Source organism: Aquarana catesbeiana, unplaced genomic scaffold, assembly GCF_042186555.1.
Source record: "Aquarana catesbeiana isolate 2022-GZ unplaced genomic scaffold, ASM4218655v1 unanchor229, whole genome shotgun sequence".
NCBI classification, from domain to species: domain Eukaryota; kingdom Metazoa; phylum Chordata; class Amphibia; order Anura; family Ranidae; genus Aquarana; species Aquarana catesbeiana.
This window is the reverse complement of record NW_027362656.1, coordinates 651,627-678,489: the sequence shown is the minus strand read 5'-3', so window position 1 is coordinate 678,489 and position 26,863 is coordinate 651,627. Positions and strand designations below refer to the sequence as shown.

At 46.2% G+C, this 26,863-nt stretch overlaps 2 protein-coding genes and 1 pseudogene across 2 annotated transcripts in view; 1 reads left to right on the top strand and 2 right to left on the bottom strand.

Moving 5' to 3' along the window:
- Positions 1–26,863, top strand: part of LOC141121752 (uncharacterized) — a 617,570-nt gene that overhangs the window by 454,237 nt on the left and 136,470 nt on the right. The window lies entirely within an intron of this gene.
- Positions 1–26,863, bottom strand: part of LOC141121739 (uncharacterized) — a 473,317-nt pseudogene that overhangs the window by 362,669 nt on the left and 83,785 nt on the right.
- Positions 1,029–26,858, bottom strand: LOC141121745 (uncharacterized). Its single transcript, XM_073611455.1, is given in 9 exon segments — positions 1,029–1,613; positions 1,616–2,911; positions 15,874–16,015; positions 16,362–16,568; positions 16,648–16,863; positions 16,953–17,050; positions 17,167–17,290; positions 17,377–17,504; positions 26,757–26,858. Coding segments are annotated over 7 exon segments (2,328 nt in total). The 5' UTR covers positions 17,252–17,290; positions 17,377–17,504; positions 26,757–26,858; the 3' UTR covers positions 1,029–1,329.

Sequence of the window (26,863 nt, the reverse complement as noted above, 5' to 3'; positions counted from 1 at the left end):
ACAAGATATCAATGGTGTTGTGGTAACTTGACACACAAAACACACACAAAAATATTCTGGAGTAAAAAAAAAATAAAAATAAAAAAAATATCAGCCTTGAAAAAAAATACAAAACCAAAAAAAAAAGATTTTTGGTCAGATGTGTCAAATCAAAATATATTGAGGGAATCACGATAAATAATAAAGAAAGAAGTTTGTGAGAAGTCTGTGTGAATATGAGCAGCAAAACTACTTCATTCTTCTCACATTATAAAGAAGAAGAGAGTGCGCTGTATTAAACCATTTTTTACATTGCAGTGTGATGAAAGTGCTCTATCCATTCCGAAGGCTAATTTTACCAGACCGAGCTGTTCCGTCTCGGAATTTCTTCTGAGCATGTGTGGCACTTTGTGCGTCGGAATTGTCCACATACGGTCGGAATTGACGCGATCGGATTTTGTTGTCGGAAAATTTTATAGCCAGCTCTTAAACTTTGTGTGTCGAAAAATCCGATGGAAAATGTCCGATGGAGCCCACACACGGCCGGAATTTCCGACAACACGCTCCGATCGCACATTTTCCATCGGAAAATCCGACCGTGTGTACGGGGCATTATAGTTTTGGCTTATTTAAGTTATATCCTTCAGTGTGTACTGTACTGATAAGTGTATGAGTATGATCTCAGGTATTAGTATGAAGATAAATAAGGAAAATAAGAGGTCTATTTTTCAAAAAAAAATATTGGACTAATGTGACAATCATTCATCCAGCTGTTACAATTTCTGGCTTTGATTTCAACACAGTGACTTCCTATGATCATCAGCTCCATCTAGTGGCCATAATCGGGTTTTTTTCCTGAAATACCTCAATTAGTGCAATACTGCATTATGGTCATTAGATGGAGTCAAGGAAATCAGGGTATGAAATAAAATACGGACAATATTCATCATGGCTGGGCGAATGCCGGTCATACCCGGCTCACAACTATTTTTTTTTAATTGACCTTTAAGTGTTTGTGAAATCTTACACCACAAAATGTACTCAGCCAATAAAACGTAATGACTCCATTTTTATTTTTCTCCTGCTATCAATGGCCAACACGGTACAACACTTCATCCATGTCTGTGATGATCTCTGATCTCCTTATGAACTGTTTCTTACATGATGAAGATCAGCCATGGAGTATATCTGAGGTATATATCAGGGTGTGCTTCTTCCCCACGAGGGCTGTGATGTCCAGCAACATTCATATAGAAGACATTTCCTGCACTCAAGACACTAATACACCTCGAGGGTTGTGTGGGATCCCTGATGTACAGGAAGACAGGACTTCAGTGAGGAACAATTCCCTCACTCAGGACAGGAAAGTGGCTTCTCCCCCATGTGAGATCTCTGATGTGTGTAAAGATTGGCCATCTGTGAAAAACATTTCCTGCACTCAGGACAGGAATACAGCTTCTCCCCCGTGTGGGATCTCTGATGTTTGTAAAGACTGGACTTATGTGAAAAACATTTCCCGCACTCAGGACAGGAATACGGCTTCTCCCCTGTGTGAGATCTCTGATGTATGCAAAGATCAGATTTCAATGAAAAACATTTCCCGCACTCAGGACAGGTATACGGCTTCTCCCCATGTGAGATTTCTGATGTGTGTCAAGAATGGACTTCTGTGAAAAACATTTCCCACACTCAGGGCAGGCATACGGCTTCTCCCCTGTGTGAGATCTCTGATGTATGTAAAGATGGGACTTCTGTGAAAAACATTTCCCGCACTCAGGACAAGAATACGGCTTCTCCCCTGTGTGAGATCTCTGATGTTTGTAAAGACTGGACTTATGTGAAAAACATTTCCCGCACTCAGGACAGGAATACAGCTTCTCCTCTGTGTGAGATCTCTGATGTATGCAAAGATCAGATTTTAATGAAAAACATTTCCCGCACTCAGGGCAGGAATACGGCTTCTCTCCCGTGTGAGATCTCTGATGTCTGGAAAGACTGGACTTCACTGAAAAACATTTCCCGCACTCAGGACAGGAATACGGCTTCTCCCCTGTGTGAGATCTCTGATGTGTGTCAAGAATGGACTTCTGTGAAAAACATTTCCCACACTCAGGACAGGAATACGGCTTCTCCCCCGTGTGAGATTTCTGATGTGTGTCAAGAATGGACTTCTGTGAAAAACATTTCCCACACTCAGGGCAGGCATACGGCTTCTCCCCTGTGTGAGATCTCTGATGTTTGTAAAGATGGGACTTCTGTGAAAAACATTTCCCGCACTCAGGACAGGAATGCGGCTTCTCCTCTGTGTGAGATCTCTGATGTGTGTAAAGATTGGATGTCTGTGAAAAACATTTCCCGCACTCAGGACAGGAATATGGCTTCTGCCCCGTGTGAGATCTCTGATGTGTGTAAAGATGGGACTTCACTGAAAAACATTTCCCACACTCAGGACAGGAATACGGCTTCTCTCCTGTGTGAGATCTCTGATGTATGTAAAGATCAGATTTCAATGAAAAACATTTCCCGCACTCTGGGCAGGAATACGGCTTCTCTCCTGTGTGAGATCTCTGATGTCTGGAAAGACTGGACTTCACTGAAAAACATTTTCCACACTCAGGACAGGAATACGGCTTCTCTCCTGTGTAAGATCTTAGATGCACATTAAGTCTGGATTTAGAACGGAAACACTTCCCACACTCAGTACAGGAAAAGCTCTTCTCTGTTGGAAGGACGGCACCGTCCCTCACAGTCTGAGGTTCCTCAGGATAAGAGGAATACGATGGTCCATCTACACTGTGTGGTGCCGGATAGACATTTGAAGTAGTCGGGTTTTCTCCTGGACTATACTGTGTGATGTCCTCATCTTCTACTTTACAGTCTGGAGACAAAGTGAGACAATCCTCTGAGGTTTTCCTCATCTCCCGTCCATCTACTAAAATAGAAATAAAAAGATTATTACTAGACAGGAGCTGATTGGTTCTCCTAAACCAGGACTCCGCCCACATCAGGCAGCTTTGTCTCTGAGGATCTTACAATTCCCCCCTCAAGGTAACTAGTAAATGGCTCCTCTGTAGGGCGGCAACTAATGATTATTTTCAGAATTGATTAGATGGATGATTATTCTTTCAATTAATCGATTAATTGGATAAGAACCTCCAAAAAGATTGGTGTATAATTTAGTTAATATTCTTGAATATCTATATACAGCGGTAAATATAAATATCCAGATATATAGTTGGATATTTAATCCACTCTGAGAATAACAGACAGATAGATGTATTATTAGAGGGAGAATCTGCTACATATCAGAATCAGAGATCAACATTATTAAAATGTAAAAAAGATATAAAACGTTGTTTTGCAGATGATCAGACAGGAGTGTAATATAATATGATGGATGACAGACTCCCTTGTCATAGACAGGTAGGTGGGTACAAGCTCCCTGCACCTGATGTCACTTATGCTGGCCGTACACAAACTCATTTTGCTTTCAAAAAAACATTAATCTAATTTTCTAACCATAAGTGAGGTCAAATCAGCGTCCATTTTCCACCACAGTAACGGGAAAATTCAAAGGAACAGAACAGAAAACTTTTCTCCATCGAACAAATTTTCACATCGTGTATGTGGTTTGTGGTCAGAAGTTACATTCATTATAAAATTGAATGTTTAAAGCAAGTGGAATTTTCTAATAACACTCGTCCATTCATCGAATGTACAAATAATTTTCATACAAATATTTGTGTGATTATTCTCTTCCAAAAATCGATCCGTGTATGGCCAGCATAGGACATTTAGTAGCAGCAGCATGATGTTTATTTAATCATCTGTTATGATGGGGTTAAAAAACATATTCCTTTATAGTACAAAAACAGCAGATAATCACTACTATAAGGGATTCATTTATACTGTGAAAGTAATACATCTTATATCATATATATATAATAATAAATATACCCAGAAGTAGGATATATGGGGATTTTACCTGGGAGTCATGGGGAAAAAAAACTTTTATATTAACCACTTGCTGACCAGCCGACATCATTATATGGCGGCATGCTGGCACGTTCCCGCAAATCACCGTGGGTGTACGTCGGCTCCATTAAGGAGTCATAGCGTTGGTGCGGCAGGGGACCTGATCCGCGTGGCCGGTGGCTGCAATGTCCGCTCCTCAGAGAGCCAGAACAGGGATCGGTCAATGTAAACAGACAGATCCCCGTTCTGACAGGAGAGTTAGAGAGAGATCTGCTGTTCCTAGTGATTAGGAACTGCAATCTGTCTCCTCCTCCAGTCAGCCCAGCCCCACACAGTTAGAAATAATCCCAACCCAGCCCCTGAGGAAGGCACGTGACATAACGCAACGCGTAGGGCATGACCTGAGTATACAGCGGACCGGAAGTCTCATGAGAGGTGGCGTGAACACCGTTTGTTTGTCTTTCCTTGGCACATTTTTTATTATATTGATGTAAGTGGGCATTTTTAAGTCTAAATTCTTTTCTAATGGTAATACACTATTGGAGGCTTATTTACCTTACATGTGAAACGGATTACCTTGAATGAGGGGCGGAATCTTTTTGGGAAGAGGCATATTGGTGACCCTGGATCCTGGAAGTGGTGGTGATCGTTGTTTTACTGGATGATGATCTAAGGCATATGTTATATGTCCATGAGGTGAGAGTCCTGTGAGCACAGTGGTGTGGTGTCAGCCATTTCACTCATGAGAATACACCAAGGGATTATTTCTTCACCGTCTTCACTGTTTGCACCTTTCTGAATATTGGACTATTCATTCATAAGGACTTTACTGCACTTTTTCAAAATATTTGTTTTCACTTCATTTTTTTATGAAATATTGGATGCACTTTGACCACTTGCCGACCGCCGCAACGTCAGCAGAATGGCACAGCTTGGCATATGGACGAATATATACGTCCCCTTTAAGACACGGCATTGTGGGCCCGCCGCAAGCTCCGTGAGTGTGACCGCGGGTCTCGTGAACTCGATGTCCGCCGGCAGTCCCACGATCGTCTTACGGAGAGGAAGAACGGGGAAATGCTGATGTAAACAAGCATTTCCCCGTTCTGCCTAGTGACAGGACACTGATCGTCTGCTCCCTGTGATCAGGAGTGGTGATCAGTGTCGTGTCACACGAAGCCCATCCCCCCTACAGTTAGAACACATCCCTAGGACACACGTAACCCCTTCAGCGCCCCCTACTGGTTAACCCCTTCACTGCCAGTCACATTTACACAGTAATCAATGCATTTTTATAGCACTGATCGCTGTATAAATGTGAATGGTCCCAAAATAGTGTCCAAAAGTGTCCGATGTGTCCGCCATAATGTCGCAGCCATGATAAAAATCGCTGATCACCACCATTACTAGTAAAAAAAAATGTTGTTAATAAAAATGCCATAAAACTATCCCCTTTTTTGTAGACGCTATAACTTTTGCGCAAACCAATCAATAAACGCTTATTGCGATTTTTTATTATATATATATATATATATATATATATATATATATATATATATATATATATATATACACACACACATACACACACACACACATACATACACACACACTATATTGTCAGAAGTATTGTGACGCCTGCCTTTACATGAAATTTAATGGCATCCCAGTCTTAGTCTGTAGGGTTCAATATTGAGTTGGCCCACCCTTTGCAGCTATAACAGCTTCACCTCTTCTGGGAAGGCTGTCCACAAGGTTTAGGAGTGTGTCTATGGGAATGTATGACCATTCTTCCAGAAGGGCATTTGTGAGGTCAGGCACTGATGTTGGATGAGAAGGCCTGGCTTGCAGTCTCAACTCTAATTCATCCCAAAGGTGTTCTATAGGGTTGAGGTCAGGACTCTGTGCAGGCCAGTCAAGTTCCTCCACCCCAAACTCGCTCATTCATGTCTCTATGGACCTTGCTTTGTCCACTGGTCCAAATCATTTGGTGGAGGAGGGATTATGGTTGGGGGGGGGGGAATTATGGTGTGGGGGGATTATGGTGTGGGATTGTTTTTTAGGGGTTTGGTTTGGCCCCTTAGTTCCAGTGAAGGGAACTCTTAAGACATCAGCATACCAAGACATTTCATGCTCCCAACTTTATGGGAACAGTTTGGGGACGGCCCCTTCCTGTTCCAACATGACTGCACACCAGTGCACAAAGCAAGGTCCATAAAGACACGGATTTAGCAAGGTGCACAAAATTACATTATAATAGTAGCTAAAACATATAAATTGAATGTAACAATCTAAAAAATAAAAATTCCAAAGTGCTATAATGGTGGGAACCTCCCAACTAAAAAGTTGTTGCACTTGAAGTTAATTTGTATTGCAATTATATATGTTTATATATGTTTATGTCTTCTTCTCATTTTGATGTGTATTACATGTGACGTCACATATCACTGGAATTATTGCACTTGAAGATAATCTGTATGGGAAATATCTATAGGAGGGGGGGGTTTCCACCATCCCTACTAAGTTTCATTTTGTATGTCTTATTCTCAGTGTGATGTGTATTATATGTGACGTTACAGATCACTATTGTGCTAATATTGAAGTTTATTGAGATTTCCATACATTAGAGGGTTCAGCCATTATTGTTAAGTTAATGATCAGTAAGTTAGCGCTGCACCTTTTTTGTGGTGTGGGAACACATAACAGTGCTTAGCGGAAGGACTTTTACTGACACTTTTTTATTTTACCTTTTAGATATTTGATATATTATATTTCAGTTGTGCCCAACCAGGCCGGCCCCCCCATGGAAAATGTGCCTGTCTGCTGAATTCATGTCCCCATTCCTGCACTCAGTGCACTGACAGGTAGCACTGATGGGCATTGATAGGTGCCACTGGTAGCACTGATGCCCACTGATTGGCACTGCTTGGAACTGATAGGCGGCACTGATTGGCACTAATAGAAAGCACTGATTGACAACACTGATGGGCACTGATTGGCAGCACTAATGGCACTGATAATCTGCACTAACAGGCAGCACTGATTGGCAGCATTTAGTGGCACTGAGTGGCAGCACTGATTGGCACTGGCAGGTGGCACTGACTGTGAGAGAGGGGAAGCAGCACATTGAGCAGATCATGAGGCTTGTAAGATCCGCTCAGAGTGTGAAAATGTCATGTAACTGCATACAGGGAGAGGGAGGAGCTGTCACAACTCAGCTGTGATGTCGGGCATGGGCGGGACCGAACAGCTATCTAAACACCAGCTAATGATTGGGCTGCCTAGGAAAGGGGGCGTAGCCACATACACATAGCAGCCCGCTCAGACTCCATCCCATTGGCTGGTGTTTGATAGCTTTTCAGTCCCACCCATCCCTGACATCACAGCTGAGTTGTGACAGCTCCTCCCTCTCCCTGCATACAGTTACATTACATGACAGTTTCACACTCTGAGCGGCTCTTATAAGCCTCACAATCTGCTCAATGTGATTCTGTCTCACAGGCAGCGGGGGCTTCTCAATGCTTGGATGCAGAATTTCACAGCAGCCCAGGCAGATCTCAGGATACTAACACACACAGGGTGATTAGGGTGTGCCCAGACACACCCAGCACACCCCGTGCGCACACCTATGATAGCACTGCAAGAGCTGTGAAAATGTGGAATAGACTCCCTCCAGAGGTAGATCTGGCCAGCTCAGTAGATTGCTTTAAGAAAGGCCTGGATACTTTCCTAAATGTACATAATATAACTGGGTACTGACATTTATAGGTAAAGTTGATCCAGGGAAAATCCGATTACCTCTTGGGGGATCAGGAAGGAATTTTTTCCCCTGCCGTAGCAAATTGGAGCATGCTCTGCTGGGGTTTTTTGCCTTCCTCTGGATCAACTGTGGGTATAGAATTGGGTATATTGGATTGTACGATTTTTTTTATTTTATTTATTTATTTTTTAATGTTTGAAGTGGATGGACTTGTGTCTTTTTTCAACCCAACTAACTATGTAACACTGATTGCTGTATAAATGTCAATGGTCCAAAAAAAGTGTCTGATCTGTCCGTCGCAATGTCACATTCCCGATAAAAATCACAGATCGCCGCCATTACTAGTAAAAAAAATCTTGCGCAAACTAATCAATATGCGCTTATTGTGATTTTTTTTTTTTTTTACCAAAAACATGTAGAAGAATATATATCGGCCTAAACTGAGAAAGAAATTAATTTTTTTTTTTTTTTATCTTGGGATTATTATAGCAAAAAGTAAAAAATATTGTTTTTGTTTCAAAATTTTTGCTCTTTTTTTGTTTATAGCACAAAAAATAAAAACTGCAGAGATGGTCAAATACCATCAAAAGAAAGCTCTATTTGTGGGAAAAAAAGGACTTCAATTTTGTTTGTGTACAACGTCGCATGACAAGACCAGGCCAATTTTCAGCTTTCAGCACAATCACTTTGAATGACAATCACGTGGTCATGCTAGACTGTAACCAGGCCTGGACTGGCCATAGGGCATACCGGGCGTTTGCTTGGTGCCGCATGTAACCATGTAACCATGCATTCACTCCTCTCCATTCTGTCATCGTTTCCCAACTCCTGGGGGGCGAGACAATGCCGAGCGAGGGCCAGCGGTGGTTGCTCGTGACCAGTGCAAGGCTCGCCCCCAGGGGTGGACTGACAATTCAGGCTCTCGGACTGAGTGCCCGAGGGCCGCGGCCAGTAGGGAAACCTATGAGAGGCTCCTGGGTGGATGGGGGAGGATGGATCCACGGGATGGGTGGCGTCAACGGGCTCCTGGTCCTGAGAGGAGAGAGAGGGACCGACAGAGCCCAGGGAGGAGGAGGAGGACACTTCCTGGACTGGGTAAGTGTTATTGGATGTGACGGTGGGAGGAGGGACCGAGAGAGCCCAGGGAAGAGGAGGAGGACACTTCCTGGACTGGGTAAGTGTTATTGGATGTGACGGTGGGAGGAGGGACCGAGAGAACCGGGAGGAGGAGGACACTTCCTGGACTGGGTAAGTGTTATTGGATGTGACGGTGGGAGGAGGGACCGAGAGAACCGGGGGGAGGAGGAGGACACTTCCTGGACTGGGTAAGTGTTATTGGATGTGACGGTGGGAGGAGGGACCGAGAGAGCCCAGGGAAGAGGAGGAGGACACTTCCTGGACTGGGTAAGTGTTATTGGATGTGACGGTGGGAGGAGGGACCGAGAGAACCGGGAGGAGGAGGACACTTCCTGGACTGGGTAAGTGTTATTGGATGTGACGGTGGGAGGAGGGACCGGCGAGCAGCTGAGAACCGGAGTGTGTGAGCCTGACTTCTACACAGACAGGGGAGAGACCGTGTATGTGGGTGGGGGATGTACTGTACTTTATACAGTATAATGGTGGGACATAGCAGATATACTGATCAACCCACCCTTTCCTTCTCACTACCCCCCACTTCCTACACCCCCCTCTCACTTCCGTCCACTACCTACACCCCCCCACCCCTCCCCCTCTTTCACTACCCCACCACTTCCTAGACCCCCCTCCCCCTCTCTCACTACCCCCCTCCCCCTCTTTTACTACCCCCCACTTCCTAGACCCCCCTCCCCCTCTCTCACTACTCCCCTCCCCCTCTTTCACTGCCCCCCACTTCCTAGACCCCCCTCCCCCTCTCTTACTACCCCCCTCCCCCTCTTTCACTACCCCCCTCACTTCCTAGACCCCCTCCCCCTCTTTCACTACCCCCCCACTTCCTACACCCCCTCTCTCACTACCCCCCCACTGCCTACACCCCCTCCCCCTAACCCCCACTGCCTACACCCCCCTCCCACTATCCCCCACTTCCTACACCCCCTCTCTCACGACCCCCCCTCTTTCTACACCCCTCTACCCCCTCTCTCACTACCCCCCTCTACCTAAACCCCCCACCCCCTCCTGCCTACACCTCCTCTCCCCCTCTCTCACTACCCCCCTCTTCCTACACCCCCCACTTTCTACACCCCCTCTCTTACTAACCCCCCGACTGCCTACACCCCCCCTCTCACTACCCCCCCACATTCTACACCCTCCTTACTACCCCCCACTGGCTACACCCCCTCTCCCCCTACCCCCTCTTCCTACACCCCCCACCCCCCTCTCTCACTACTTCCCCCACTTTCTACACCCCCTCTCTTACTACCCCCTCCCCCCCTCTCTCACTACCCCCCACTTTCTACACCCCCTCTCTTACTACCCTCCACTGCCTACACCCCCTCTCCCTACACCCCTCTCTCACTACCACCCCCCACTGCCTACACCCCCTCTCTCACTTTCCCCCCTCTTCCTACACCCCTCTCCCCCCTCTCTCACTACTCCCCTCTCTCCCTCACCCTACCTAAATCCCCTTCTCTCATACTCCCTCCTCTTCCCCCTCCCTCTCTCCCCTTCCTCCATCTCTCTCCTACTTTCCCATCTCTCTCTCCCTCCTAGACATAGGTATACAGCGGAAAAGTGGCTCCGCTGCTTCAGATCATGTACCTAGTACGTGCTCTGACACTTCTGGGTAGGGGGTGCAGACCGCTGGCGACCCGGCCGTGCTGTGACTAAACACAGCAGATGTCGATCACCAGGTGCACCCGCTGATCATCATGAATTTACACAGGACAGAGCCCTGCCTGTGTAGACAAGGCCGAGCTCTGTTCTGTCAGTAGGGAAATAATAGATTTTCTTTACCTGCAAAGCAGGGAATAAAATCCATGACTTCCCTTAGTAAAAGCACCAATCACAGTAAACACAAACACAGGCTAGGCACACATTTAACCCTTTGATCGCCCCTAGATGTTTAACCTCTTCCCAGCCAGTGTCATTAGTACAGTGACAGTGCATATTTTTAGCACTGATCACTGTATTAGTGTCACTGGTTCCCACAAAGTGTCAGCTAGTGTCCAAATGTCTGCCGCAATATCACAGTCACTGATTGCTGTCATTACTATTAAAAATAAATAAAAATTCCAGTATATATCCCATAGTTTGTTGACACTATAACTTTTACGTAATTTACACGATTTTTTTTTACCAAAAACATTTAGCAGAATACATATTTTTGATTTTTTACATAGTTTTTATAGCAGAAATATGTAATTATAATATATATATATATATATATATATATATATATATATATATATATATATATATATATATATATATATATATATATATATATATATATAATATATATTTTATTAATTGTCTGTTTTTGTTTATAGCTCAAAAAAAAGAGAGACACAGATGTGATCAAATACCTCCAAAAGAAAGCTTTATTTGTGGGAAAAAAAGGACATAGATTTTATTTGGGTACAGCGTTGAGTGTGGGCGGGTACACATGATCTCTTATTGCCCCGGGGCCCCATGAGTTGTCAGTCCGTGCCTGGTATGGACTGCTCAATCTAAAATGCCTGGGCTTATTATTTGTCCCAGTCCGGCCTGACTGTAACATGTGACATTTTCTTCACACAAATAGAGCTTTCTTTTGGTGGTATTTAATCACTGCTGGGTTTTTTATTTTTTACTAAAAAAAAAAAAAAAAGACCGAAAATTTTGAAAAAAAACCCCATCTCTTTGTTTCGGTCAGTGAATTTGTAAATAAGGAATTTCTCTTTCCTTGATGAGGCTGCACTGAAGTGCACTGATGAGGCGACACTTATGGGCACTGACGAGGTGGCACAGATAGGCACTGATGGGTGGCAATGATGGGCAACACTGATAGGCTGCACTGACTGGAATCACTAATGGGCACTGGTTGCTGGCACTAGTGGCACTTTAATGTAATCGGGGCACTGATGATCAGTGTGCTGATTATATGTCTCCAAGTCCCCTGCGAGGAGAGGCCACTGATCAGCTCTCCTCTCCTCACACTCTGTCAGTGTGAGGCAATGAGATCCGATTACTGCCATTTCCATGTTTACATGTGACCTGCTGTGATTGGACACAGCCGATCATATGGTTAAAGAGCTGCGGCTCTTTAGAGATTGGGGTTGTGCCGTGTCCTAGCAACGAGGTGCGGCAGTGAGGGGGGGGGGGCGTGCGAGAGCCGGCATTCTGGGCACCGTCATATGACAGCCTCCCAGAACGTAATACTGAAAGCTGAGACTTTTTTCATGGATATAATAATTTTATATATAATGCACAATACAATACAAGTAAACTTTTACTTTATGTAATAGTAATGCCTTCTATCACCTCCATAATAAGCCTCCACCTTCTCTGGGGTCAGATGCTGATCTTCCCTGCACAGAGCCCTTAAAGTCATTGTAAATGTTGGATTTCTTTTTTTTTTGTTTAACTTGTCCTACTTACCTGCTCTGTGTAATGGTTTTGCACAAAGCAGCCCTGATTCTGCTCTTCTGGACCCCCCCCCCACCGGCACTTCTGGCTTCTCCTGCCTTCAGAGTGCCCCTATTGGAAGGTACAAAGTAGTGTATAAAGTTCCCCTATAGGAAGGTACAAAGTATAGTATAAAGTTCCCCTATAGGGAGGTACAAAGTATAGTATAGAGTTCCCCTATAGGAAGGTACAAAGTATAGTATAAAGTTCCCCTATAGGGAGGTACAAAGCATAGTATAGAGTTCCCCTATAGGAAGGCAAAGTATAGTATAGAGTTCCCCTATAGGAAGCCACAAAGTATAGTATAGAGTTCCCCTATAGGAAGGCAAAGTATAGTATAGAGTTCCCCTATAGGAAGGTACAAAGTATAGTATAGAGTTCCCCTATAGGAAGGTACAAAGTATAGTATAGAGTTCCCCTATAGGAAGGCAAAGTATAGTATAGAGTTCCCCTATAGGAAGATAAAGTATAGTATAGATTTCCCCTATAGCAGTGATGGCGAACCTATGGCACGCGTGCCACAGCTGGCACACCAAACCCTCTCTGTGGGCATTTGAGAAAATCCTGTACAAGGTGTATCTCATCCACACCACATCCCCTCCCATAGAACTACATCTCCCACACAGCTCTGGGGCCAGTAGTGACGTGTCAAGGGTGGGCGTGGACGAGATGAAGTTGTGCTGCTGGGTTGGATGAAGTTTGGTAGGTGGAACACATGGTGGGGATTGAGCCAATGGGAGGCTGTGATGGTGCCTACTGAAGAAAACCAATCACAGGCCATTCTTGTGCCCGGGAGCTTAGTCGGCTGATGTGTGTGTTATTGAAGCGCTGTGGAAATCATTCTTAAAGTAAGTGTATTCTGTGTGGGGAATAAACGTGTGTACACTATGTTTCTGTGTCTTCATTTTATAACGTGGCTATGGATGTGTGAGCTGTGCGGTGGAGTGATAAGAAGCAGAAACCTGGAGCAGGGGGGAGGAGGACTGAAGAGCTGATTTCTGGTTATTGAGATCCTGGGTTACACACATTACAAGGGTATTCCTTGTTCCTTGAGGTAAACAGGTTTTTCACCTGGTAAAGGATGAGCACAGAAGCATGAATATAGATTGAAGACACTGAGTGTTTGTTTGCTGTACTGATATAATCATTAGGAGAGACACTGGACTGTGGATCATTAAATATTGGACTTTTTTTAATGTGATGCATTATATATTTGTTAAAATTTGACACTTGATTTTGAGTATGTATTGGTAAGATGTTATGCTACAGTATTTTTATTGGATTTAATTGTTTCATATGATGGGTGGAATTACTGTTTAGTGTTTTAGCAAGCAACTAGGGGGAATACACTTGTTTTATTATTATTTAGGTCTGATTGCGCTGATTGATTTTATTCACTTGATATCCTTTTTATATGCTGTTTGCAGGATTGTCATAAGCTTTATGACAATCCTCCAAACCCCATATAAAAAGGATAGACAATGGGGGTAATTTACTGAAGGCAAATCCACTTTGCAGTACAAGTGCAAAGTGCACTTGAAAATGTACTGAAAGTGCACTTGGAAGTGCAGTTGCTGTAGATCTGAGAGGGACATGCAAGGCAAATAAAAAAACAGCATTTTATCTTGCACATGATTGGATAATAAAATTCAGCAGAGCTTCCACTCATTTCAGATCTACCCCTCAGATTTACAGCGACTGCACTTCCAAATGCAATTTCAAGTGCACTTTGCACTTGTAGTGCCTTTAGTAAATAACCCCCAATGCTATCACCCTAAAAAACACACTTAAGGGCTCAGGCACCATACACATGCGTTCCACTGTCAAACATGCACAGCATAGCGGCTATACAAATGCATAACTGAAATCAGATCACTGCTCCTTATCATGACACCCCCCCTAATGATTTCTGATGTCTCCCATGTTCACCCACAGACATCACAGCACACGCTCATTAAGTTCTGTATATGTTGGCACTTTGAAATAAATACGTTGGTTTTGTGTTGCAGTTTGGGCACTCGGGCTCAGAAAGGTTCGCCATCACTGCCCTATAGGAATCCACAAAGTATAGTCTAGAGTTCTCCTATAGGAAGCCACAAAGTATAGTATAGAGTTCCCCTATAAGAAGGTAAAAGGTCTGCCTTTAGAATCACTTGCTTCCTTCTCTTGCCCAGGACTACATGTCCCATGAGGCATTGCTCCTCACACATTCAAGTTCTCAGGTCTTTACTGACATGTATGGATGGTGTACTGAGCTGTATTTTCTGATGTGTAAAATAAATAATGCATTCTGTATGCAGGCCAATTAATCGACTGACCAACTAATCAATTATAAAAAAAGTTGACAACTATTTTCATAATCGATTCGTTGTTTCAGCCCTACAACTCTGAATCTCCTACCAGTTAATTTCTTTATTCATGGACCTTAGCCAGAGAGTGAGGAAACAATGAGAACTGTCTTTTATAGGAGTGACAGTGATGAGGGGATTATAGGACGAGTGTCCCCTCCCCCTCTATCACTCATTGCCATCTTCTCAACACAAGAAGTCCCGCACTTCCTTATTTAGTCCATGATTTAGTCATGAATAACAGCGGGGCTGAGCCCCACCAGAGGTCAGAGAGTGAGGATGGGGGGAGAACAACCAAGATGAAGACTGGACTGATCCTGAAGACCACCATCATTGGACTATTGACTCCTCCCTCATTATCACTTTCTGTTTAAGGTTCCAAAGTTTGAGGATGTTATCACATTATTATCAACATGTAAAAGTCTGTGCTCCAATCAAATCATCAGATATAAAATGGTAGGAAATTGGTGTAAAAGATATCAGAACTATGTAATGTACAACTTATTATATAGGATACAACAGATAGGATTTTATAGTATCAGAATAATGTAATGTACAACATAGAATATATAGTGCCGGGTCAGGGGTATGTAATGTACAATATAGAGTATATAGTGCCGGGTCAGGAGTATGTAATGTACAATATAGAGTATATAGTGCCGGGTCAGGAGTATGTAATGTACAATATAAATTATACAGTGTAAGGGTCAGGACTCATAATATTGGTATTCAGTGGAAGATTAAATGTTTACATGAGACAAGTTGCAGAGATCCCACACCGCTGCCTCTGATCTCCTGAGACTGCACTCAGTGACTTGGGCCTGAGACTATACAGACATATCCCCTCCACCCGGCACAGCCAGCAGACAACAGAGTAAGTAATCCTGGGAGAATTGTTCTGTCAGACATCTTGCCATACCCGGGTATGGGCAGAAGACCCAAACCACATACCCAAGGTGCCTAGGTCTAGTAACACCTATGGTGAAAATGAACATTTTGCTGCCAGCTGAACCCCAGAATCTTCATAAATCCAGTCTAGATACATAAATTGTGTCTGCAGCACAGAGAAGGAAGATTATCCGAGAGGAATACAGGAATACAGGATGGGAACACAGCTCAGGAAAGTGACCAGGGGATAACAGGCGGATATCACCCAGTCCCCGCCCTATTCTGGACCAATCAGTGAGCAGTATGGGTGGAGGAATGTATTTAGTGTTAATGACCCACCTGTACTGATCTCTGTAGGAGTGTCCTCCTCTATAAATGTCCCCGTTTTTCCATCCTCCTCCATAGACTGCTGATCATCCCTCACATATGTCTCTTCTTCTTCTGATTTAACCTCAAGTTCTATATCAATTGGATCTCCACTCTAAACCAAGAAAATGAGAGAAAATATCATCTGTAAGATATAAGATTTATTATTGTGACATCACATATAAAATCCTCACATTGGTGTTGATTTATTAAAGGCAAATCAACTACACACTACAAGTGCACATGGACGTGCAGTCGCTGTAGATCTGAGGGGAAGAGATGAAAAGATGGGAAGCTCTGCTGATTTCTATCATCCAATCATGTGCAAGCAAAAATGCTGTTTTTTATGTTCCCCTCAGATCTACAACAACTGCACTTCCAAGTGCACAGTGGATTTGCCTTTGGTAAATAAACCCCCCTGTCTCCTCAAGCTTGTGTTCTAGATGATCCATTCCACCAACCTTGTAACAGTGAGGGATGGCGTGACCTTCCTGTGTGGACTCCCGGAAATACAGAGGATGGGGACATCTCTCTGGTGGGTTCCTGGTATTAGGTGGCTCCATCATATCCTTGTGTCCTTCTGAAAACTCCTCCATCACTCCATACTCCTCATCCTCCTCTTTATACTCTTCTTTAACATCAATATTTTCATCCCCGAGGTTTCCACTCTGAATATATAATAAAACATTTATTGTAACAAACACGCTGTGTATAAATCATAAATACCAATAATTGTCAATCATCTACCTGATGATGGTGGGGGATGGTGTGATCTTCCTGTGTGGAATCCCGGGAATACAAAGGATAGGGACATCTCTCTGGTGGGTTTCTGTAGCTGGATGTCTCCACCATGGTGTCCTGGTACAGATCTTTGTGTTCTTTTAGAAACTCTGACTCCTCCATCACCCCATCCTCTTTTATCTCCTCTTTAACCTCAACTTTAGGATCTCTCAGGTTTCCACTCTGAATATATAATAAAAATGATATCAATTGTAACAATGCAGATAATGTACAGATCCTAATGATACTATCAGTGATTGTTCCTCATCTACCTGATGATGGTGAGGGATGGTGTGATCTTCCTGTGTGGAATCCCGGGAATACAGAGGACGGGGACATCTCTCTGGTGGGTTCCCATTACTGAATCCATCTGTAGGAAACACACACACTGACTGAATACATTGTTTCTATGTGTTTATCAGATGACGGGGGATCTAGGTGGACCCTCCGTACTGCTCTCTCCTTTACAATAAAGTCTCCTCTTACCCGGTGATGTGAGGGGCGGCTGATTGTCCATCATGACGTCCTTGTAGAGATCCTTGTGTCCTTCTAAATACTCCCACTCCTCCATGGAGAAATAGACAGTGACATCCTGACACCTTATAGGAACCTGACACACACAATGATACAGTCACCATCCAGACACATCCCTTGTCTGTTACTGGATAATGTCCCAGAATTCCCAGCACCGCTCACCTCTCCTCTATGATCTCTCTGGTGACTTCTAGAATCTTCTTTGTATTTCTTTATTCTATCAGGGAGGGAGGTGGAGGCAATGTGATGGTCATATGATCTCCAGACTTCACAGGAGGAAAACTCTAGATCTGAACACAAATAGTAAAATAAATGTTATTTCCATAATCCTCCTCACCTCACCATTCAGGTTTTCATTTTATTAAAGCCCCACTTCAAACTGAGATATGATTTACCCACACAGGACTCCCACACTATGCAGGATAAATGCTTGTAGCAGGCATTCTGATGTCTTTACATACAATGCAGGACCAACAGAAGATGCCAAGAGTCCGCTCACATCCTAAGAGCATTAGAAAAAAAGCCAGATGGGGAGGCACATTGGGAGGAGGAGCTGTGAGGTCAGTGTGATGTCATAGGACATATAGAATCTGGATGGAGGGACATTTGGATGGGGAGATTTGAGGGGTCCTCTATATGAGGCTCCTGTGCAAACTACATTATTGTTCCTGGGTGTGTCCTTCCTCTCCTAAACTGAAGAGTGAACTTTGACCTTTACCATACAGAAATCTGTCAGGAATCTGTGAAAGTAAGCTCTCATGTGATCAGGTGATGTGCGGAGGAACGGAGTGTAAATAGCAGACAAGTTTCTTCAGAGCTCCGAATGGTGGGGATGGATTTTGCTGAGTACTGGTGCCAAGTTTCCACCCCCCCCCCGGATCACTGCAGGTGTGGAGAAAAGCTGTGTAAGAGGATGTGGAGGAGAGATAAGGAGGAGATCCAGGAATCAGGATAAAGGTCAGGACAAGCAACAGACGAGCGCATCCAAGAGATGAAGCCGGGGTCATAGTTACATAGTTAGTAAGGTTAAATAAAGACACCAGTCCATCCAGTTCAACCTGAGTGAGAGTGGGTGTCTACAATTATCCCTAACCCTGTACATCCCACACTCACATCATTCCCTACCCTCAATCCAAGGTCCCCATTCATATACTAAGGCCAATTTTGGACAGAAGCCAATAATCTACCAGCATGTTTTTGGAGTGCGGGAGTAAACCGGAGTACCGGAGGAAACCCACGCAGACACAGGGAGAACATGCAAACTCCAGGCAGGTAGTGTCATGGTCGGGATTCGAACCAGCAACCCTTTTTACTGCTAGGCGAGAGTGCTAACCACTACACCACTGTGCCGCCCTACACAGAAAATCAATCCAAGGAAACAACAGCCAATTGCTCAGCCAATGGGAGATTATCTCAGCATGACTTACATAATGAAGGAGATGAGGGGGAGGGGAGGAAGTCACTTAAGGTGGAGCTTGACAAATTTGCTTTGAATCTATGAGCCAGGTAAAAAAGTTAGGAGAGTTTTTAAGGGAAGTGTGGGTTATTGGCGCCTTGGGGCAGGGCAAGTAATTTGTGAGGTGCAGAACACAGGACTTGGGGTGCAAGGGTGCAGGACATGTTGTGCTGTGTGCAAAATGCAGGACATGTGGTGTAGGGTGCAGAATGCAGTACATGGGGTGTACGGTGCAGAATGTAGGACATGGGGTGTACGGTACCAGAGAAAGGTGTAGGTCACCACAGGACATGAGATGCAGGAGAAGGGTACAGTGTGCAGAATGCAGGACATAGTTACATAGTAGATAAGGTTGAATAAAGACAATAGTCCATCCAGTCTGACCTGTGTAGGTGCATGTGTGTCAGTGTCAATAATCATTTCCCATATCCCTGTATGTTGTGTTCTTTAAGATGCACATCCAAGAGTCTCTTAAAAATATCAATACTTCCCGCAGCCACCACCACTTGTGGAAGAGAGTTCCACATTCTTACCACCCAGACAGTGAAAAAAACCCCTACACAGCTTAAGGTTAAACCAATTCTCCTCCAATCTCATTGTGTCCCCGTGTCCTCTCACACCCCCTGAGATTGAATAGCTTTTTTCCTATGCTGGGATCACCACTGAGATATTTGTAAATAACTATCATATCTCCTCTCAAGTGTCTTTTCTCCAGCGAGAATAAATTTAGCGTTTGTAGTTGCTCCTCATATTTGAGGTAATCCAGCCCCCTAATTCATTTAGTTGCCCTCCTTTGGACTCTCTCTAGATCCGGCACATCCCTTCTGCGGACTGGTGACCAAAACTGGACGGAATACTCTAGATGTGGCCTGACCAGAGTTTTATAAAGTGGTAGAATTATAGTTTTATCTCTGGAGAAAATGACCAGTTACACTTACCGGTAATGGTGTTTCTGGGAAGTCTTCCAGGAAGGCACCCTGAGAGATAACTGGTCCCACCTGACAAGAAACACAAATCAAAGAAGAGGTAAAAAACCCCCGCCCCTCCCTATGCTCCTCAGTTGTGAAAAAGTATTGACCCACACCAGTGCACGAGAGTGAGAACCACCCCAAATGTTCATACAACACCAACACACATTAAACGGATGGGAAGTAGGCCTGCCATCCTGAAAGACTTCCCAGAAACACCGTTACTGGTAAATGTAACTGGTCATTTTCTCAAGTCGTCCTCCAGGACGGCACCCTGAGAGAAGAGCAAGTAGCTCAGGTCTACCTTAGGGTGGGACAACAGCCTGTAGAACCTTTCTACCGAATGCCAAATCCTGAGGTGACAGCAGTTCCACCCTGTAGTGTCTCAGGAAAGTGTTCTGGCTTCTCCACGCAGTTGCTCTACCGATGCTCCAGCCCTTTCTGCCCAAGAGGTCGCCAGAGACCATGTAGAGTGTGCCTTAAGGCTAATAGGAACCGCTTTACCAGGCTGCTCATAGGCTATGGAAATGGTCTGCCTAATCCACCTTGCTATGGTTGCTTTTGATGCTTGCTGACCCTTCTTCTGGCCGCAACAACCAACAAATAAGTGACTGGACCTAAAATCCTTCACTCTCTCTAAATAAACGAACAGACACCGTCAGACATCTTAACAATGAAATTAACTTTCCTTCTTGTTCTGATGATTGGCACAAAATGAAGGAAGGATGATCTCCTGCACCATGTGGAACCGTGAGGCCACATTTGGAAGGTACAGGGGATCCTGCCTAAGGATAATCCTGTCTTCAAATAATAAGAAAAAGGCTCTTTTACAAACTGGAGATCACCTATCCTCCTGGTCATTGCAATGGCCAGCAGGAAGGTTGTCTTAAGGGCAAGCAATTTAAACGGGATATGAGCCAAGGGCTCGAACGGTGCCTTGGTCAGGGCTCCGAGGACTAGGGTAAGATCCCATGGTGGAAATTGGTTCATTTGCACCACGGACATCCTCTCCCTAGCCGACAAAAATCTCTTGATGAGTGGGTTCAGTGCCAGTCTCCTGTCCAAAAAACTGGACAAGGCTGCCACCTGGACCCTGAGAGTCTTAGTAGCTAGACCCTGATCCCTGCCATCCTGGAGGAAATCCAGGATGGCAGGGATCTCCTGCTGGGAAGTAGCCCTCGCCTTACACCAATGTGAGAAGACTCCCCAGAATTTGGCATAAATACATCTGGTAAACCGGCTTCCTACTCTGTAACAGGGTGTCAATTACTCTCTCTGAACAACACCTCTGCCGCAGGCTCTCCCTTTCAAGAGCCAAGCCACTAGCTTGAAGAAACCAGGGTTTGGGTGGCAGACTGGCCCCTGTAGGAGAAGGTCCTGCCACGCCGGAAGATGCTGTGGAGGGGACACAGACCAATTTGCCAGGGTAGGGAACCAGGTCCTCTTGGGCCACCAGGGAGCGATTAAAATCAATCTGCCCTTGGACTGACTCAGCTTCCGCATTATCTTTGGGATCAGAGCCAAGGGGGCAAAGCATAGGCCAAGTAGAAGTCCCAGTCTTGGGCCAACGCGTCCACCGCCTCGGGTCCTTTCTCCCTGGTCAGTGAAAAGAACCTCTTCACCTTCCTGTTCCCTCTCCATGCAAAGAGATCGATCTCCGGTCTGCAGAAGCATCAACACACGAGGGAGTACACTTTGGGGTTCAGTTCCCACTCTCCCTCGTGAATCGGCTGTTGACTGAGGTAGTCTGCTTTGACATTGCAGACCCACTTTATATGCGCTGCTGAAATTGAGGGGATCCTCTGTTCCGCCCACTCCAGGAGTTCCTGAGTCAGGCCCAAAAGAGCGCAGACCTGGTACCCCCCGGTGATTTAGGAAGGTTACCTTGGTTGAATTATTGGAAAGGATCTGAACCTCTTTCCCCCAGGATCTTTCTTCAAAAGCCTTTAGGATTTCAGTGACTGCCAAGAGCTCCCAAAAGTTGGAGGAAGAGCCCCTCTGAACTTGGTTCCAGACACCCTGGGCCCGCAGTTCTTCCAGATGTGCCCCATAACCCCAGGCATCGGTCGTCACCCTGAGGGGTTGGAGCTGAGCCCAGAGGTGACCCTTCCCCAACCTATGAGGGTTGAGTCACCACTGCAAAGACTCCTTTACCCCTCCTGGAATGGAGACCTTTTCGTCTAAGGTTCCCCTTTTTCCATCCCAGGAGGATAGGAGGAACTGCTGGAGAGTCCTGGAGTGGAGCCCATGGCACCACAGGAATACAAGCTCATTAACCCGAGGACTATCATAACTCCTCTGAAGGAGACCTCCTCTGCCTCTAGGAGGGACGAGACTGCAGCTATCAGACCCTCTACTTTCCCCGGGGGCAACACAAGCTTCTGTGCCACCGAATCTACCAGGAACCCTAGGTAAACCTTGGTCTGCACCGGAATCAGAGAGGATTTTTCCTGGCTAATTAACCACCCCAGGAACTCCAAGGTACTTACTACTTTGTCCAGGTCGGACAGTAGTAAATCGTGACTCTGGTTATAAACCAAAAGATCATCCAGATAAGGGATCAGCTCTATCCCTTGGAGATGGAGGTGCAAAACTACCTCTCTTGAATTTATTATAATGTGGTACTTTCCCGAGGGCTTTGGGAGCACAAAGATGTGAGAATAAAACCCTCGACCGCGTTGCTCTACTGGGACAGGTACTATAACACCCTGCTCTGCCAGCTGCCTGACGCTCTGAAGAAGACCCACCGCTTTCTGCTGATTCCTGGGTAGGCGGGCTAGAAGGAAGCTTGGGGGAGGTGAGGAGAGTAGTTCCAACCTGTAGCCCTCTCTTATTATCTGTAGGATGTGGGGGCTTTAAGTGATCCTTTCCCACTGAGTGACAAAGTGAAAGAGCCCCCCACCCTGATGTCACTTGGTATCTTTGTCAGCGGATTTTGGGCCGGAAAAGAGGAGGCCTCCTTTTTGCTTGCCCTTACCAACTCCCTATTTCTTACCTTCCTTCTTATCCCTGAATCGGTTCTTAACCTGGAGGCCTCGAAAAAATATCTTCCCCCATCTTTCTTAGGCTTTACCGGAAACTTCTCTGTAGACCTAGAAAGGCCTGGTCCAACCCAGAACCAAAGAGTAGGGAATCCTCAAAAGCCCAAAAGGTAGACCACACAAACGTGTCTTAGATGTGTTGTCCCCATCCCAGGTCTTAACCCACAAGGCCCTCCTTGCGGAATTCAGAAGAGCCGCAGGCTTAGCGGTCGTACGAACTGTTTCGACCGCTGTGTCTGCCAAGTAGGCCGCGGCTCTACCAATCACCTCCAAGGAGACCTATTTAGACTTGGAGGTTTGCGACACATGGTCCATCAACTTTGTGACCCACATGTCTGTGTTCCTGGCAACACAGGCTGATGCCAAGGCTGGACTCATGGCTGCAGCATTGGCCTCCCAGGCCCTGCGCAGAAGGGTCTCAGACCGTCGGTTCATTTGGTCCCTGATATTGCCTGCATCCTCGAAGGAGAGATCAGATTGTTTGGACACCTGTGCTAGGGAAGCATCTAGTCTGGGTGCCTTAAAAAATCTTTTATCCTCTTCCTCCTTGAAGGGGCACCTGCGTTTCCAGGTCTTAAATTTTAAGAGTTTCCTCTCAGACTCCTTCCATTCTCTCAGAATGATGTCTTTGAGGGCCTGGTGGATTGGGAGAACCCTGGATTGGGGTTTAACCAAGCCTCTATACATCCTGTCCTGGGCAGAAGACTGAGCTGTAGGCTCTTGTGACCCATACACTGCTCTAATGCCGTGTACACACGGTCGGGCTTTTCAGCTACAAAAGTCCGACAGCCTGTCCGACAGACTTTCGACGGACTTGCGGCGGACTTTCGACGGACTTGCGGCGGACTTTCTATCGAACAGACTTGCCTACACACGATCACACAAAAGTCCGTCGAATTCTTACGTGATGACGTACACCGGACTAAAATAAGGAAGTTCATAGCCAGTAGCCAATAGCTGCCCTAGCGTGGGTTTTTGTCCGTCGGACTAGCATACAGACGAGCGGATTTTTCGACCGGACTCGAGTCCGTCGGAAAGATTTGAAGCATGTTTCAAATCTAAAGTCCGTCGGATTTGAGGCTGAAAAAGTCAGTTGAAAGTCCGGAGAAGCCCACACACGATCGGATTTCCAGCCAGCTTTAGTCCGTCAGCGTCCGTTGGACTTTTGTAGCTGAAAAGTCCGACTGTGTGTACGCCCCATAAGGAGACCCTCCATATCATCTATGGAAAAGATGTGTCTGCCTGGTCTGGAGTCCTCTTCCTCCCCCTGGCTGTCCTCTATTTCCTCCCCCTCATGAGAAAAGTCTTAGAGTCCTGAGCAGCAGGGGTTCAGGGCGTCTAAATCTGCCACCCGGATCCTGAGTTTCTGCTCTATTAGTGGGGGGGCCCTCCCGTGAGGATGAACCTTCCCCTGCCTGGGCCCTACTAGAGTGGGGCTCGGGTTCCCTGGGTTTCAGGGTTGCCTAGAAAGCCTTGAGGGTCGTTAACATCTCCGTCTGTATGGAGAGAAAGTCCCTCATGACCTTAGAGGTCTCTGTCCCAGCTAACTTGTGGATACACTTGTAGCAAAATGGTTTTGTCTGGTCCTGTGACAACTTGTCATTACAGTATCCACACCTCTTGGAACGGGAAGGGGTCTTAGACTAAGGACGGCTGGCGACCATCTGGCCAGTAACGTCCTCCCCTGAAAGAGACACATTTTCATGCTTACTTCAAACAGAAATCACCCACTACTGTACCCTGCAGGGGTAAGGGTTAAGGGGACCCTCCCCCCTCATTACCCCCGCTGCTAGGTAGACTCACCCCCTGTGGTCTCCTCCATTGCTGTTGCCGCTGTTGGCCCCTCTTCTCACTCCATCGCTACACCGCAGCTTGTCATGCTGAGTGGTGCTTGATGCTGGCCAGAGCAGGCTGTGGACGCCTGCCTCCACTGACGGCCAGACCTTCACTCCTGGTGTATAAGGACACCGCCATTTTGCCAAAGTTTCAGTGACCCGGAAGTAACCTGCCCTCGTGGAACACGCGGCGGCATCATTTCCAGTGCAAGGGAGGAAGCTGCGTCATTCCTCTTCCTGCCGCTGGTAAGATGGCATTGGAGCACCGGCCAGTGCCATCTCCTCTCCCCTGCAAGCCACGCCACGTGACCCGGAGGCCCAGGAGTCGGGGGGCACCGCAACAGCGTGCCCCACAGGAAATCCGACTGCCAGCTCCCCCCCGCTAAACGGACACCTGCCACATAAGGGGGAGGAAGCAGAAAACAATGGTCCCTGAAGTTCTGGGTACCCCACTGTACCCAGGGTCCTTCAGACTCAGGGGGGCTCTTCCAAGCTCTGCTGCCCCCCTAAAGAAGATGGGGAACTCCCCCAGGAAGGGCAAGCCCTACCAGACCCAAAGGCTTCACAAGCCTGCGGTCTGGTTCCCAGGGGGAGACTACAAGCCCTCTGCTTCGCTGTGAGGAAACACAATAAAAAAAATTGAGGAGCATAGGGAGAGGCAGTGGTTTTTGACCTCTTCTTTAATTGTGTTTCCTGTCAGGTGGGACCAGTCATCTCTCAGGGTGCCGTCCTAGAAGACGACTTCAGAAAATTCCCTTTTTATTATGCATGCTAATATTCTCCCTGCTTTGATAGCTGCAGCTTGACATTGTATGCTACTGCTCAGTCTGTCTTCTACTAGGACCCCCAGATTTTTCTCCATTATTGACTTTCCCAGAGTTTCCCCCCCCCATGGGGTGCAGGGTACCAGAGAAGGGTGTAGGTCACCGGAGCACATGGGATGCAGGAGAAGGGTGCAGAATGCAGGACATGGGGTGCAGGGGAAGGGTACATTGTGCAGATAGCCGGACATGGGGAGCAGGGTGTAGAATGTAGAACATTGGGATGCAGGACATGTGGTGCAGGGTGCATAACGCAGGACATGGGGAGCAGGGTGCAGAATGTAGAACATTGGGGTGCAAGGTGCAGGACATGGGGTGCAGGGTACCAGAGAAGGGTGAAGGACATGTGGTGCAGGACATGGGGTACAGGGTACCAGAAATGGGTGCAGGTCACCTCAAAACGCAGGACATGGGGTGCAGGGTTCCGAATGCAGGACAGTAATACCATCCCGCACTCCCCTGTGTCCTCCTGCATGTCCTGTACATCTCCCCCAGCAGTGTGTGAGAGCAGAGTGGATGGAGAGGACATCTTGTGTACATAAAGCAGCATGTCCCTTCCTGGCTGGTTTCTTAGCTGGCTGCTTTGCAGGCTTGTCCTGGTTACTCCTGTAAGGACTCTGTAGTCCTGTTTCTCAGCACCTTGTGGGGATCTTTGGGGCAGTGACAAGGTGGCGCCATGTTGGAGATTCGGTCCCGCTCCTTCCTCTCTGTTCGGCCGGAGGGCTCTGCAGGGACACAGGCAGCTGTGGGTGGAAGCAGGAGCTGATAGTGAAAATAATACGCCCGTGGAAAGGAGAAAGATCGTCAGCGGGAGCTCAGTGAGATGAGTCCTCTCATGCCGCTGTCCTGTCCAGTCCACCCCTCACTTCATAGGTCGGGTGCCTTTATCTCCTCCTCCTCCCCTCACCCTCCCCCCGCCAGGCCCCGCTCCGAGCCACATTCCTGTCTGAATAATGTGTCCGAGTTTCAGACAGAAATATTATTCAGACCAACAGTGAGAATGACAAGAGCCCAGGGGTCAGGACACCATTTCTAGTCACCATGGCGACCTGGGATTTGTTGAGCCCTGACTTAAGGTGACCATAGAGACATGGAAATTCAGCTGGTTCAGCAGGGATCGGTCACATTTCCATCCATGTGTGGTCACTGCCGGATAAAAGTCACTCGATCAGCGGCTGCAGCCAATAGCTTCATCACTGATCTGTGTATTCTGAGAGCGGAGGAGCGCCCCCCATTGTCAGAATACAATAGTGCAGCGGGGAGGATTCCCCCATCCCCCTCCAATGTGTGGATGGGGGAATCACTTCAGTTTTTTCTTCTCATCCCGCTGGATGAACAATAAAACTGAACCATGAATAGCTTTGGAAGGAAGATATATTAATCACCAATGATCCCCCTGAAGGGGTTAATCTAAATATTACCTCCTCTGCCGCCAAATCCAGCAACGTTTCCTCTCTCTACGTCCTTCTAAACGGAATGTCCTTTGACCTCTCTGTTCTGATCTGAGATCACTTCCTGTTTTTACCTG